Source organism: Myxocyprinus asiaticus, chromosome 8 (genome assembly GCF_019703515.2).
Source record: "Myxocyprinus asiaticus isolate MX2 ecotype Aquarium Trade chromosome 8, UBuf_Myxa_2, whole genome shotgun sequence".
Classification (NCBI taxonomy): Eukaryota; Metazoa; Chordata; class Actinopteri; order Cypriniformes; family Catostomidae; genus Myxocyprinus; species Myxocyprinus asiaticus.
The window spans coordinates 48,252,883-48,266,663 of record NC_059351.1 but is presented as its reverse complement, the minus strand read 5'-3'; the positions used below and the strand labels follow the sequence as shown (position 1 = coordinate 48,266,663).

General features: G+C 37.6%; 1 protein-coding gene across 6 annotated transcripts in view; it reads left to right on the top strand.

Annotated features, from left to right (window-relative positions):
* The first annotated feature begins 46 nt into the window (after window positions 1-46).
* Window positions 47-13,781, top strand: part of LOC127445076 (protein FAM13A-like) — a 60,355-nt gene continuing 46,620 nt past the window's right edge. For 4 of the 6 annotated variants that reach the window (XM_051704837.1, XM_051704833.1, XM_051704835.1 and 1 more), the window contains exons 1-3: window positions 4,385-4,643; window positions 7,535-7,744; window positions 11,200-11,377. In XM_051704837.1, coding sequence (XP_051560797.1) covers window positions 4,385-4,643; window positions 7,535-7,744; window positions 11,200-11,377 — 647 coding nt within the window. Of the gene's footprint in view, window positions 302-4,384; window positions 4,644-7,534; window positions 7,745-11,199; window positions 11,378-13,781 lie in introns of those variants that run through there. The other 2 variants (XM_051704838.1, XM_051704834.1) reach the window with 1 other exon arrangement.

Genomic DNA, 13,781 nt, shown 5'->3' with positions numbered 1-13,781 from the left:
AGCCAATTGGAGTGTGGGGCTCAGATTTCATTTGGTGTGGAGTCCCTAAAGCTCCACGGAGGTTTTAGCAGAGGGAGGCTGACTCCTCTTTTTCGCCTCTAAAGTTTTTGGAAATATCGCAGTCCATCCATCAGGATCAAAGATGAACTAACCACAACATGCTCAGCCATGGACTTTGTTGTAAGATTTTAAGGAGACTGTTGTAAGAACGGAAAAGGAACTTTGGGAATTCATCAATCTTTGATTGCAGGTTCTTCCTGGAACAAAAGGAAGAATGGGGGCTGGAGCAATAACCATCTGTGTAAGTACAAAAAAAGTGCTGTCTGATGACTCCTTATAAGGCAGCGGGATTCAAAGTCAGACTGCCTCTAACTAAGTCAGTATGGAAGTAAGTGCAAGTGTTTACATTAGGTTATTGTGCAGCTATTGCATCTATCGTTGTGTGTTTAAGTCTTGCCCGTCATTCTTGGCTTCAAACTGGATAAAAAGCCACTAAGCCAACGTCATTTCTTCCTCATCGCTTTGCTCACAATGTCTCCACTGTTGGGTCAGCTGGAAGTGACAACATCTCCCTGTCCTTCAACAACTTCACCTAATGCATCTACAAAAACATGCAGCAAAAGAAATTAAAACCTAATATGTATAGTAATAGTTTAGTGATGTAGAGGTTAACTTAATGTTAGTGACCACTGTCTACCTTATAATAGTAGGGATGTTCTGCAGCTGTTGCTAGCATGTCTTAATGCCAAGGGCGTAGATTTGGCTTGAACATTGGGGGGGTTGCAGCGTGAAGCATTTACATGTTTCCATTGATCATGGTGGGGGGGGGGGTTGATTATTGGGGGGGTTACCCCCCCCGCCCCTTCCACACACACACACACACATACCCCCTGGAATCTACGCCCTTGCTTAATACTACAAAGTTGAAAGTTCCTCTCAAGACCACCCAGTTTGTCGAGGCACAGAGAGAGAGCGTGAGATATGAATGAACATGCTGAGACTCACTTCTTCCCAAACAGACATGAAATTGAACCCTGCTTTTTTTTTTAACACCCTCCGTAAAGCCGTGCATTCAAATTGACCCACTATTTGCAGCTTGAGCTAATTTTTCAAAAGCAGGTGACAAACTGTTTTACAGCTAGAGGTAGTCAAGGCAAAGTTACTATGGGAATTCATATGATATGAGAAGCTTACTGAAGGGGAAGGGTTCTGACTTCCCCCCAGAGTCAAAGCAGGGGGTGCCATTAAGTAATTAGAGAACATTGTCTGAACTTGTAATGGAAACTGGCAGCACTAAGATTCTTATCATTGACTGTGAATAACCAGGGCACTACATGTTTATGCCAAATAAATTGGAATAAAATGGGACATTTTTTCCACTTTTGACATTTTTTTCTTCAAGGATAGTCACCTCAACACTTCAGATCAACAAATGAGACTTTACCACATGACAACCCATCCGGCAAGTCATGTATACAACAGAACTAGGTGTCCCATATTACACAATGTACCAGATTACCCTAAATCACCCAATGTGTGAATCCCTTTGCATATGAAGTGTTGTGAGAGCCCACTTGTTTGGCAAGTGGGGGGGATTTCATGGACATCTGCTCATCATGACTAGAGTAGCTCAGACAGGCTTATGTGTTTAACACAAACTTCAGGCAATCAACTAGGAACCTTAGCAAACTTCTCAGATTTAAAACATCTATCATGTTAGCAGATGCTGGAGTTTGTTTGTTGTGCGTGTATGGTAACAGTACTCTGTACATGTACAGTATGTCCATTCAGATCTCCTCTGATTGTCCTCAATTTATCCATGGGGTATTGCCTGAAAGAGACATACAATGATAAAACATGAGAATATGAAAATATAAATATGTGTGTTTACAATGCAGCTCAGGCCACATTTCAGTGAAAGAGGACATTTGATACAGAAGACCCAATTAGAAGATGTCCACTGCTCGCAATTTAACTGGGCACAGAATGAGCAAGCGGCTTTCTCATTTAGTAAAGGGCTACTAACAACCCCTGAATACAGTCCATTCTTGTTCTCTTTGTCTCATTTAGAGGGTTACACTGACAATACAATGGCTGAATTCCTGAAGAATAAAAAACCCTTTAATAATGTCAGTGCCCAGAGAAACTCAAAATCTCTAGAACAGTTAATTGAACATACTTCAGTAAAAAGTTGCTTTAGATAGGCTACTATATGTCATTTTTTTATGATTTACACACTTCAATTTCATAACAAAATTCCATCAAATGTAACTGTGTAATCTTTAAGAAAATTAAATTAATATAACTTAAATAAGATTAAAATATAAAAAAACATAAATATTAAATATTAAATATTATATTAAAAATAGGCTAAATAATTTTTTTCCATCAGTGTATTATCATAAAAGCCGAAAGTAATATATATCAGAGCCGTAGCTAGTGGGGTGAAATGTGGTAATTATTCTAGGGGCCAACAGGTCCAGGGGGCCCCCACAACAAATTCTAAACTGTATATTTGAATAGAAAAGGGGCCCTGAGCAATATTCAGTCAGGGGGCCCAGAATACCTTACTATGGCCCTGATATGTATATATATATATATATATATATATATATATATATATTATATGTAACAGGGTTCAAGGAATGCATGGGAAGGAGGAAACACGTAGACATTTATTCTTGCTTAAACACAACATAAAACAACTCCACGTGCTACTTCCCCGCAGACACGTCGAACACACAAACACACAGCTCCATGTGTCTCTCTCTCTCCCCGTCTGCTGCTGTCGCCTCTCCTTAAATACTGCCACTGCCCCACTCTGGAACGCGAGACCAGTGTGGCACACAGGTGGAACTCGTTCACCTCTTATCTTCCTGGCCTCGCTCTGCCCAGACGGTGCTCGGCCCCACCCTGCTCGCCACATACCCCCATCGCTAAACTCAGGCCAGGGAATTACTTACTCCCAACCCCCCCCGCCACCCATTTCTAGGGAGGGAGCGTTGGCACATCAGGATGGTCTCTGGGTCTGATCCGCACATGCCTGGGAGTGGGAACAGGACGAGGGAGAGGAGAGGGGGAGGGAGGATGGAGACAGAGAGGAGAGAGCAGAGAGAGGGGAGAGAGAGGAGAGAGAGAGACAGGTTCGCCAGTCTCTGGTCCTCAGCTGCACTGCCTCCTGATGGACGGCAGCGGGCTCCTCCGCCTTCTGGTGGACGGCAGGGGCGAGGACTCCACGACAGCACATCCTTCCTCCCGGGTTTCGGCACCACGGTAACGGTCTCTTCTTAATGGAAAGGAGGACGTGGGAACCGGATTAACAATCAGCAAGACCTTAATCAACACAAACGCTGAACTGACACCTAACAACAGACGTCGACACACACACACACACATAGCTCCATGTGTGTCTATCTCTCTCTAACGTCTCTGGCTCCTCCTTTATCTCTCTCCCGCTGATTGGGCAACTCAGCGCTGGGCGTGCATCCTCTTGGCACGGCCACGCCCTCCTCCTTGTCACAATATATAATACTGTTAATTCACCATTGTTGCACAGACAATCAGCGTGATATAGTAGTCTTTTGTATGAATATAGTACTAATTTGTCTTGTAATAAACGAAGAAATATGTATCCTATTTTTTATTTATTTTATTTTATTTTTTTTCCTTTTTGGCCGAAACAATATTGTTACCATGGTAGCCATTTGGAAAATGCTGTCAACACTAAATTTTTTAAATAGTCAAATTATTTCCACGAAATTGTTTCTTTGGGTCACTAAATAAAGAGCGTTTTTATTTGCACCTTTCAACCTACTCACACAATTATTTACTTAGCTTATTTCCACACAGCGACGAAGAAATGCGTCAGATTTTTGTTTGAAGAAAAGGCCGCGAATTGTTTTCCCTCTCTGAATATTCGCGAGCACTGCGAACCACAAGGCCGGGAGAGAGAAATGAAGTTTAATAATAATATAGATATATCCACTTACATTTTTATATTTTATTCATACCCCGTAGCGCTGAATTGTGATCGTAATTTTTATTGAATTGTTGCCTTCACAACAGGTCAATTAATACAAAGTGTAAATATTTGCTCTTCATATCAATGTAATTTCCTGAGTTCATAACACTCATAGCTTTGCTTCTCTGGAGACCAATAGCAAACCTCTCAAGTCACAGCTGAGCTGATATACTGTCAGCTGCCAGTTTGAATGAGTGTGTTCCCTCTCACCTGGTTACAGGTGCATGGCAACCCCTCCTGTAGGTAACTGTACACTCGAAAGGTTCCTTCCTCCTGTTTCCTGTCACTGTCAGTTCTCCCTGGCACTTGGAAAGATCTTCATGGTTAATGTAAAGGGTGAAATATGGACTAAAGGGCTTCATAATGCAGCCAGTCAAAACAGTGGATGTGGTTGACTGCTCCTTTCTCTTCTGTTTTCCCAAGCACAATAAGGCAGCGGTCCAGATCAAGGAGGACATGAAGAAGATGGTGCAATTTCCCTTGCTCAAACCCTCTCCAGCCACAGCCACAGGGGGTAAGAAGGTCTTCGGTGTGTCCCTGCTGGAACTGAGAGAGCTGGGGTTTGTCAAGGATGGGGTTCCTGTGGTGGTACGGAGCATGGTGGAGTACCTCGAAAAGCATGGTAAGTGAATGGTGACTGGGAATGATGCTCTCACCTCATGCTTTTCTAAAGTGTTAGAACTGATCACGTTTGGTGTGAAGAAATTTGATCTGGAAACAGTGATAAAGAATTAAAAGTAACCTGAGTATTGCTTTGGTGAGCCATTATAATGCTATAATAAGGAGTAATCCTGGCCTACTGAATACTCCAGGAAGAAGTTATGTTATCAGATATCTGATATCTCCCATGTTCCTGAAGGCTTAACATACATTTCTGATTATTTTCAGGGGTGAGGCAGAATCTATAACAAATAGCAGGACATGTTCTAAGCCCAGGCAGTAATATTATATTATATTATATTATCAGAGCTCATGCTCAATCATAAGATTTTATTTTCTGCAAGCCTGGTCTGGCCAGTAATTAAGATTTTTACTTGCTCCGCTCTACAAAAAAATAAAAAATAAATAAATAAATAAAATAATATATATATATATATATATATATATATATATATATATATATATATATAGCAATGTTTTTCATATGTGCATAATTTGTATTTTTATATTCTTAAATGCATGGGCGTTTCCCCAAATATTACACACCTCGGGTCTTTAGGGACCCTGCATTTACAGTATATCTATCACAAATGGATCTACAAAATGCCTAGATAATGTCAACATTTCAAAACATTTGACAAGACAATTATAAAGTAATAGAACAGAATAGAATATACTCTGATTTATACTCTGACTTTACTTTCATATATCAAAGAGATCATGTAAAGCATAAAGAGCAGGATTAATTTGTTCCTTACTGAAATTTCATGCGACGCAACTGGCTGTCTAAAACATATTGAGCTACACATAACACATAAGCTACACATAAATGTATGTATTTTCTCAAGCATTTTTGAGTCTAAATAGATGCAAAACTTAGATAATTTCAGTAGGAAATTAAGTAAATAAAAAAGTAACCCAAATGGTAATAGCCAAATCATACTGTTCATGAGTTACACTTGCTATAGTTTACTTCCACGTTGCTTCTTCATCAAATAGCAATGTGAAATGTAAATCAAGTCAGTCAGCGCCATGCGTATGTGTATACGCATATAATTCAACATTGTTGCACTGAAAATCAGCGTGATATAGTAGTCTTTTGTATGAGTATGGTACTAATTTGTCTTGTAATAAATGAAGAAATATGTATCCTGTGATAATAAAATGCTTAGACATGGAAGCCCAAAAAAAAAAAAAAAAAGAGGCAACACTATTACATATCTCGGGTCTTTAATGACCCTGTTCACTTTTGGTAACTAAGCAGTTTTACAAATATATATATTTTGCAATTTTGCTGGGTTTTAAATATTCTGTTTTATTTACAAAAAGTTGCAACAGTAGTTGAAATGTATACAGCCATCATGCACTGAAACTTCATGTTATATTCATAAATACACAAGTCAATTTGCAGTGACAACAGAGCAGAGCACTGGCCTGATTATGCCAATAGTACATGTTGTCTAAGAACATAAAGTCACACCTTTTACTGCTTTAGTGAACTACTTCAAGCTTTTAGCAAACAGGCACCAAGCTGTGACTATTACAATAAACACCAGGACATTGAATGCTTTGTCAAGGTCAACCCAAATAAAGAAAGCAAGCAGTTGGGACTACACATTCAAAGGAACAACATTGCATGTTTGATAACCTCTTTGTGTAAAAGAGGCTGGAATTTATTCATTTAATTATTTATGTAGAAGACAAAAAATAGATATGTGATATCTATGTTTTAGGGAGCTTTCTGTTATGATTTGCATTATAAGATACTTGAAACAAGATACTTTACACAGATATATTAAAACACACACACACACACACACACACACACACAAATCTCTAAAGTCACAAACATGATTATAATTAAAATCATCTTAACATATCCACTTCGGTGTCCTCTAGAAATCAAACGCAACTGTAACTCATCTGTTGGTAAAGCACTGTGATTGACAACGAACAAAAACAACACAGCAATACTACAATAAAATAAATAGAACATGTTTTAATGATAAATTAGGGCTATTAATTTAACAAATGTTCATACTATTAATATCATAGAAATCAAACATGTCATTATAGTACAAATTAAATTGGTAACTGGGGTAGGCATTAAAGCCCAATGCCAACTACATGAATCTTAATGTTCTCCCATTTTCTGTAAACACAACTACAGTTGAGTTAAAACTTTGACCATCAAATTAAATTAGATTTTATTAAGTAAAGGCCAGACCTCACTAAATATAAAGACCTATTTTATGTGTGTCAACCAACTGTTGTCTTAAAGCTGAAACCTAGAAGCTGAAGTTCTACTTGTTCTCCACTAGATGGAGCTATGACATTTCAGTGCTGCCAATCAATGCATTGGGCCTTTGCTAACATTGCAGCATGTTATTGTGAGTCTAAATTCGATCTCGTAAATACAGTATCATTACTTGGATATTAAAAAAGGATTTTTCTGTTTACTGTTTGATAAACTGATGAAATATCGCACACCTTCCTGTAATTGAGCTTAGAGTGGCATAATTGGTACCTGTTATGCTGGCCTGATGAAGCCAACATACTGTTTATTCTCCAAACTTGGTTTAGGTTTTTTTTCCAAATAACATCATTTTTAACTCCTCCAAAAGTTTTTAAGCTACATCCACCAAACCTGGTACACATCTCCAGACACATCTTAAGTGTGCTATGTCTTTTCTAACTGATGAGACATACAGTTTTAGTACAGTTCAGACAAGGCTTTGTCTAGCCACCATTAAAATGTATCTAGTTGAAAAATATATTTATTGTAGTTTTAACTTAAATTGACTCTCTCTCTCTCTCTCTCTCTCTCTCTCTCTCTCTCCTATTAATCATCAGGTCTTCGTCAGGAGGGTCTATTCAGAGTAAACGGCAGTGTTCGGACCGTAGATAACCTGCGGCAGAGGTTTGATGGTGTAGAGGAGGTGGACCTGCATCAGGAAACAGATGTCTTTGCTGTAGCCAGTTTACTGAAGCAGTTCCTAAGGGATCTACCTGAGGGCCTCATCCATCACTCCATTCACAAACCTCTCATTCAGCTTTACCAAGGTGAGAAACCTTCTTTTTTTCTGCTTTAAGCTATAGAAGTACAACATTATGCAATTGTTGTCAGATTGTATTGATGATGTTTTGGAAATGTAAGCTTGGAAATCAGATTTTTAGATTTTGGGCTTTCCTATTCAAGTAGACAGAAATGATTTGAGTCAAGGTTATGGTTAGTTCTTTAGTTGTCAAGTCACAGTCCGAAGGGCTCAAACAAGCATAACCTATGTCTTTCTTCCATAGTGAAGTCTACAATAGACTATATCATAAATATTATTCCCATCACCACATTAGAGCATGTGATGTGTATCTTCACGCCAAGGAAAGAGCTCCTGAACAGTGTAAATGATTAGATGATGCTGTAATAAATGGCTTTATTTTGCTGGCTCACAGCCAATAGGTGCATTAAAAGTCTGAATTTGCAGTTGTACCATCATTCACTAACTTCTGCGGGTTGCTGAGTGCAGAGAAGAGACTTTACTTGATTAATGTCATCTACGTGCCAGAGAACAGTTGTGCACTGATAAACAGTTACAGTAAGTGCGTGGTATAAAGGCCTCCCAAAAACTGAATTCCTAAAGGAATTACGTGAGCTGTTTTCTTAACAGAGATGGTTGCTACAATTTTTCCTGTTCTCTCACTCCATTTTATCTTTCTTCTCTGCCCTTCACTGTTGGTTTCCCAATCTCCTTTTGTGGTGTTTGTGAGACACTATTTATCCTGCACAGATGGTCCATCTTGAATGCCAGAAAACAAGGATTATTTTATTTTGAATATTCATATTGGTAATGTTACAGAATGTGCCAATGGCGATAGAGTTGCACCGTAATTTGTGACATCTTGCTCCACATGTGATAATTCCTGACAAGATGGAATGCTACAATTGATTTCAAAAAGAGAACATTAAAAAATGATTTGTGGTTGAATGAATGAATTACTGGCTAATTTAGTTGTTTCTTTGTAAGCATCACTGATCTAACCAATTTAACTTTCTTTTTAATAGACCCCATTAAATGGCTTGACAAGCACAGTTTTCTTTCCTGTGTTGACGTATTTCCGATTGAAACCTGAAGTTGGGATGTGATATGTTAAAGGACTCATCCTTGGGATGTGATATATTAAAGGACTCCTTTAATAAGCTTTTTAAAACTTGCAATAGATCCAATTGGTTTGTAATTGCTAGCAAATTCTATCTTACTGCTCATAGTTAGATCCCCATCAGTGTAACTCCATCAGTGGTTATTTCAACAATGGCAGTTTAGGGATTTTAACATGGCGAGACCGTTTCAATGCTTTCCACACCGCACCACTCTTATACACACACACTGTTGTAGCCGTCACCCTTCCCCTACTTCTTACAGAGTAAATCTGACTCAGTTTTATTCAATTCCACATTAATGATTGACTTAATAACCTTTAATAATCCTTGTTGCCATATCCAGTTTTCTCTAACTGTTTCTATGTGACAGCGAGCAGAACCCTTATCCACTATAAGGAGATGCTAAATATTTTTGGCAAAAAATGCCAATAAATGCCTTTTTTTGGTTAATCTGAAAGAGAAAATAGAAAATATTACAATAAAAGTAATATATATATAGGGTAATTAAAAGGATATACTGGGTTCAATACAAGGGATAGGTCACCCAAAAATGAAAATTCTCTCATCATTTACTCACCCTAATGCCATCCCAGAAGTGTATGACTTTCTTTCTTCTGCAGAACACAAACAAAGATTTTTAGAAGAATATTTCAGCTCTGTAGGTCCATACGATGCAAGTGAATGGTGACCAGAACTTTGAATCTTCAAAAAGCACTTAAAGTCAGCATAAAAGTAATCCATCAAACTCCAGTGGTTTAATCCATGTCTTCTGAAGTGATACAGTTGGCTTTGGGTGAGAACAGACCAAAATGTAACTCCTTTTTCACAGTACATCTTGACAGCAGTCTCCTTGGCGATCATGATTTTAAGCTCGATTGATTTCAAGAAAAAAAAAAAGCAAAAATCTGGGTTACAGTGAGACATTTACAATGGAATTGAATGGGGCCTACCTGTAAACATTAAAATACTCATTGTTTTAAAAGTATAACCACAAGACAAACAATGTGTGTGTTAACATGATTTTAGTGTGATAAAAAACACTTACTAACCTCTTCTGTGTAAAGTTATATCCAATTTTACAACTTTTTTGCCATGACTACGTAATGCCGTAAACCCTAAACGACCGTAAACAGGATTTAAACTTGAGAGTTCAGATAATACACCAATTTTAAGACAATTAATATGCTTTTATAAAATTATAAGTTTCACATTTCTGCCTTTAAGTCCTCCAAAAATTGGCCCAATTCACTTCCATTGTAATTGCCTCACTCTACCCTCTGTTTTTGCTTTTTTTAAAGAAAAGGAGGGAAGAGATGAAATATTTTTTTTGTGGTAATCAACATTATGTAAAAAATACTGATTGATCTTAACTTGTATTGAACCCGAAACATTCCTTAAAATAGTGTTTCTTGGAAAATTACGACATTAAGGGAAATTAAGGCATGCTCTGATCGATCGGCCACCGATCAGTATCGGCTGATACTCACGTCCTATGACTCAATCGGTGATCGGTAATTTGGTCAATACCATAAACCGATCGCTTATGTCGCAAAAGACGCGCGGCTCCTTTAAGTGTCATGGCATCACGGAGTCTGGGGAAACCTGACATAGAGTTGGAAGACAACAAACTGGATTGAACAGTTAAGAACAATGCAGTGGGAGAGGTATGGCGATTAAGAAAAATGGGTGTACTGTACTGTTAATGTGGCGTTTCACACGGCAAAGGAAACACAGCGCGAGCGGTGAAACTGTCCTCATTATCGTTCATGGCGGCAGCTTCTCAGTCTCCGCCGAGCATAAGCATCTCAGTAATATCGCTAGTTACAAGATGTGATGTAATTCAGACATCTTTATTAAATATCTTCCGATTAAACGACATTAACAATAGTAGCACCTGTAGAGTCCAGAAACATGCGCTCTTTCTCCGCTTTCCTTTCATCTCTTGCCCTCATGACGAGAGAGCGCGTGTTCCTCTCATTAAAGTTCAAGCACTATAATATTTTTTTTATACAATATTAAGATGCCATAATATAATGAATTAAATATAATGCAAAAATAAAATATGGAATAATAATAATAATTATATTAAATAATGACAATGAATCAATAACCAAAAATGTCATATTAAGTTGAATTGCACTTATGGGTTATCGAGTTGTCTTCAGTTTGACACTAAGCTTAATTTTTTATAGGGCTATCTTAATATAGAGAATATTTTGTTAGCCTATACTTGTTTTAAAGTCTATTAAAAAAAAAAAAAAAATGTATAAGCCTTTTAAACTCTTTTTTTTTTTTTTTTTTTTTTTTTGTCAGCAATAACTGGGCTCACACCCTTTATTGTGTTTCTGTGCTGTTCTTTTAGAATCCAGTGAAGATGACTTCTGTAAAGACCTACCTGAGCTCCTGCAACAGCTTCCAGAGATTCACTACAGTCTCCTGTATTACCTATGTCACTTCCTATCCCAGGTAGAACAGGAACACGCTCATAACCGTATGACAGCAGCCAACCTGGCCACAGTGTTTGGACCCAATGTCTTCCAGTGAGTCAACCAACACAATTAAGTGATCCATCATATGATATCCATGTTCTAATTCCATATTCTAAGAATCCATATTCTTTTTTTTTTCAAAAGGGTCAATGACAAAAAACGAAGTCCAATATGATTAAAAGAAAGTTTTAAAAAAAGTACTTGCCAAACATGTTCCTAGAAACAAATATTTTTGATAAAATTATTGAAAATTTAATGTCAGTTGATTTAAATTTCAAGTGGTTTAACCATTGTCAAAGAGAGTGATCATTATTGTCAACGTATTTTTTCTCTGAGCAGTTACTGTATATCATCTTGACATTTTTCTTGACATTTAAAACCTAGAAAAATATAAAAAATATTTTAATTCAGAAATTTTAAGAAAAACAAAAACAAAAAAAAACAGAAAACAATGTCACAGTAATAATGTTAAAGTTTTATTCCACAATATGCATTTTTTATAGCACAGATTAATAGTGGAAAGCTCCTTATTTTTATTTATTATTCATTTATTTATTTATTCATTTATTTATTTATTTTTACTGGGGTGTGTGTGTGTTTGGGTGTGAACAATTTTAGCTCTTCTGTTACTAGCTATTTGAATTATGTCTCTGCTGCACATATAACATTGCCAATAACTTTGTGTAGTCTTGGTGTCATGTTCTCAATTTGGCCTCTCATTGACTGTCTGTATTCTTGAGGCCTCATGACTCCAAGACACACTTCACACAATCTCTGACCAAACCTACAGCACTGGTGCGTAGCTTTCATGCACTCTCAGTAATGACTGATTCTGTTTGGCCTACAAATAGCTTACTTACAGTCTCTGCATATAGTGTAAGCTTGGATAGGAGAAAGTATTTTAACATTTTATATATATATATATATATATATATATATATATATGTATATAATCATATATAGATCAATATATATACACACACTGCTGGTCAAAAGTTTTGAAACACTTATTCTTTCTTTTATATATATATATATATATTATTTTTTTTTTTCACATTTTAGATTAATAGTAAAGTCATCAAAACTATGGAATAACATAAATGGAACTATGGGAATCATGTTGTGACTAAACAACTGTGTCGGGAAGATTCGTCTTTGTGAAGGACACATGAATCAAGCCACATACAAGGTTGTCCTGGAAGAAAACTTGCTTCCCCCTGCTCTAACAATGTTCCCCAAATCTGAGGATTGGTTTTTCCAGCAGGACAATGCTTCATGCAACACAGGCAGGTCAATCAAGGTGTGGATGGAGCCTGTCATGGCCAGCCCAATCTCCAGACCTGAACCCCATTGAAAACCTCTGGAATGTGATCAAGAGGAAGATGGATGGCCACAAGCCATCTGTATAGCCAAGGAGGGCGGGGCCGGGCTGGAATGACGAACGCCTGGTCCCCAATCATCCTGATGGGGCGCGCGAGGATTAAAGGCGGCCGGGGACGACAGTTCGAGAGAGAGAGAATTACAGGCAGCTGCCCTGTGTGTGGTTATGTTTGTGTGTTTGAGGGTTTCGTCTCACAACTGCTCCAAAGGGAAATCTCCCTCAGGGAATTCCCTGAGAAGGGGAGGGGCTGCAGCCTCTCCCCTTCTCTCGTCATTATGACGTGGAGCTTTTTGAGGACGGCCCCGCCCTCCTCGGCTCTACACCATCAAACAAAGCCGAGCTGCTTGAATTTCTGCACCAGGAGTGGCATAATGTCACCCAACAGCAATGTGAAAGACTGGTAGAGAGCATACCAAGATGCATGAAAGCTGTGCTTGAAAATCAGGGTTATTCCACCAAATATTGATTTCATGAACTTTCTTTGCATTATTCAAGGTCTGAAAACACGGCATCTTTTTTGTTATTTTGACCAGTTGTCATTTTCTGCAAATAAATGCTCTAAATGACAATATTTTTATTTGGAATTTGGGAGAAATGTTGTCAGTACATTCTAGAATAAAACACAAATTTTCATTTTACTCAAACACTTACCTATAAATAGTAAATCCAGAGAAACTGATAATTTTGCAGTGGTCTCTTTTTGTTTTCCAGAGCTGTATACATATATATATATATATATATATATACAGTACTTCCTCTTACATTCATTTACATTGTAATCTAAAATCTTTCTGTTGATCAAAAAAGTTGATAATATGTCTTTTTTTTTGTCAACTACCCACTAGGTAAATGACCAATACATCAATAATAAATTATGTATTGAACATGTTTTGGTGTTAAGGCTGTCTAACACCCTGCTATCTCGGATTTCAGCTCCAATAGAGGGGGCCAAAGTCCAGCTGGAATGTTTTACCCGATACCAGCACTAACACAAATATCCCTTACATACTTCCATGGTCATAAATTACTGGGTTGTTATTTTCAGGAACAGAAACACTCAGGCTGATTATTCAC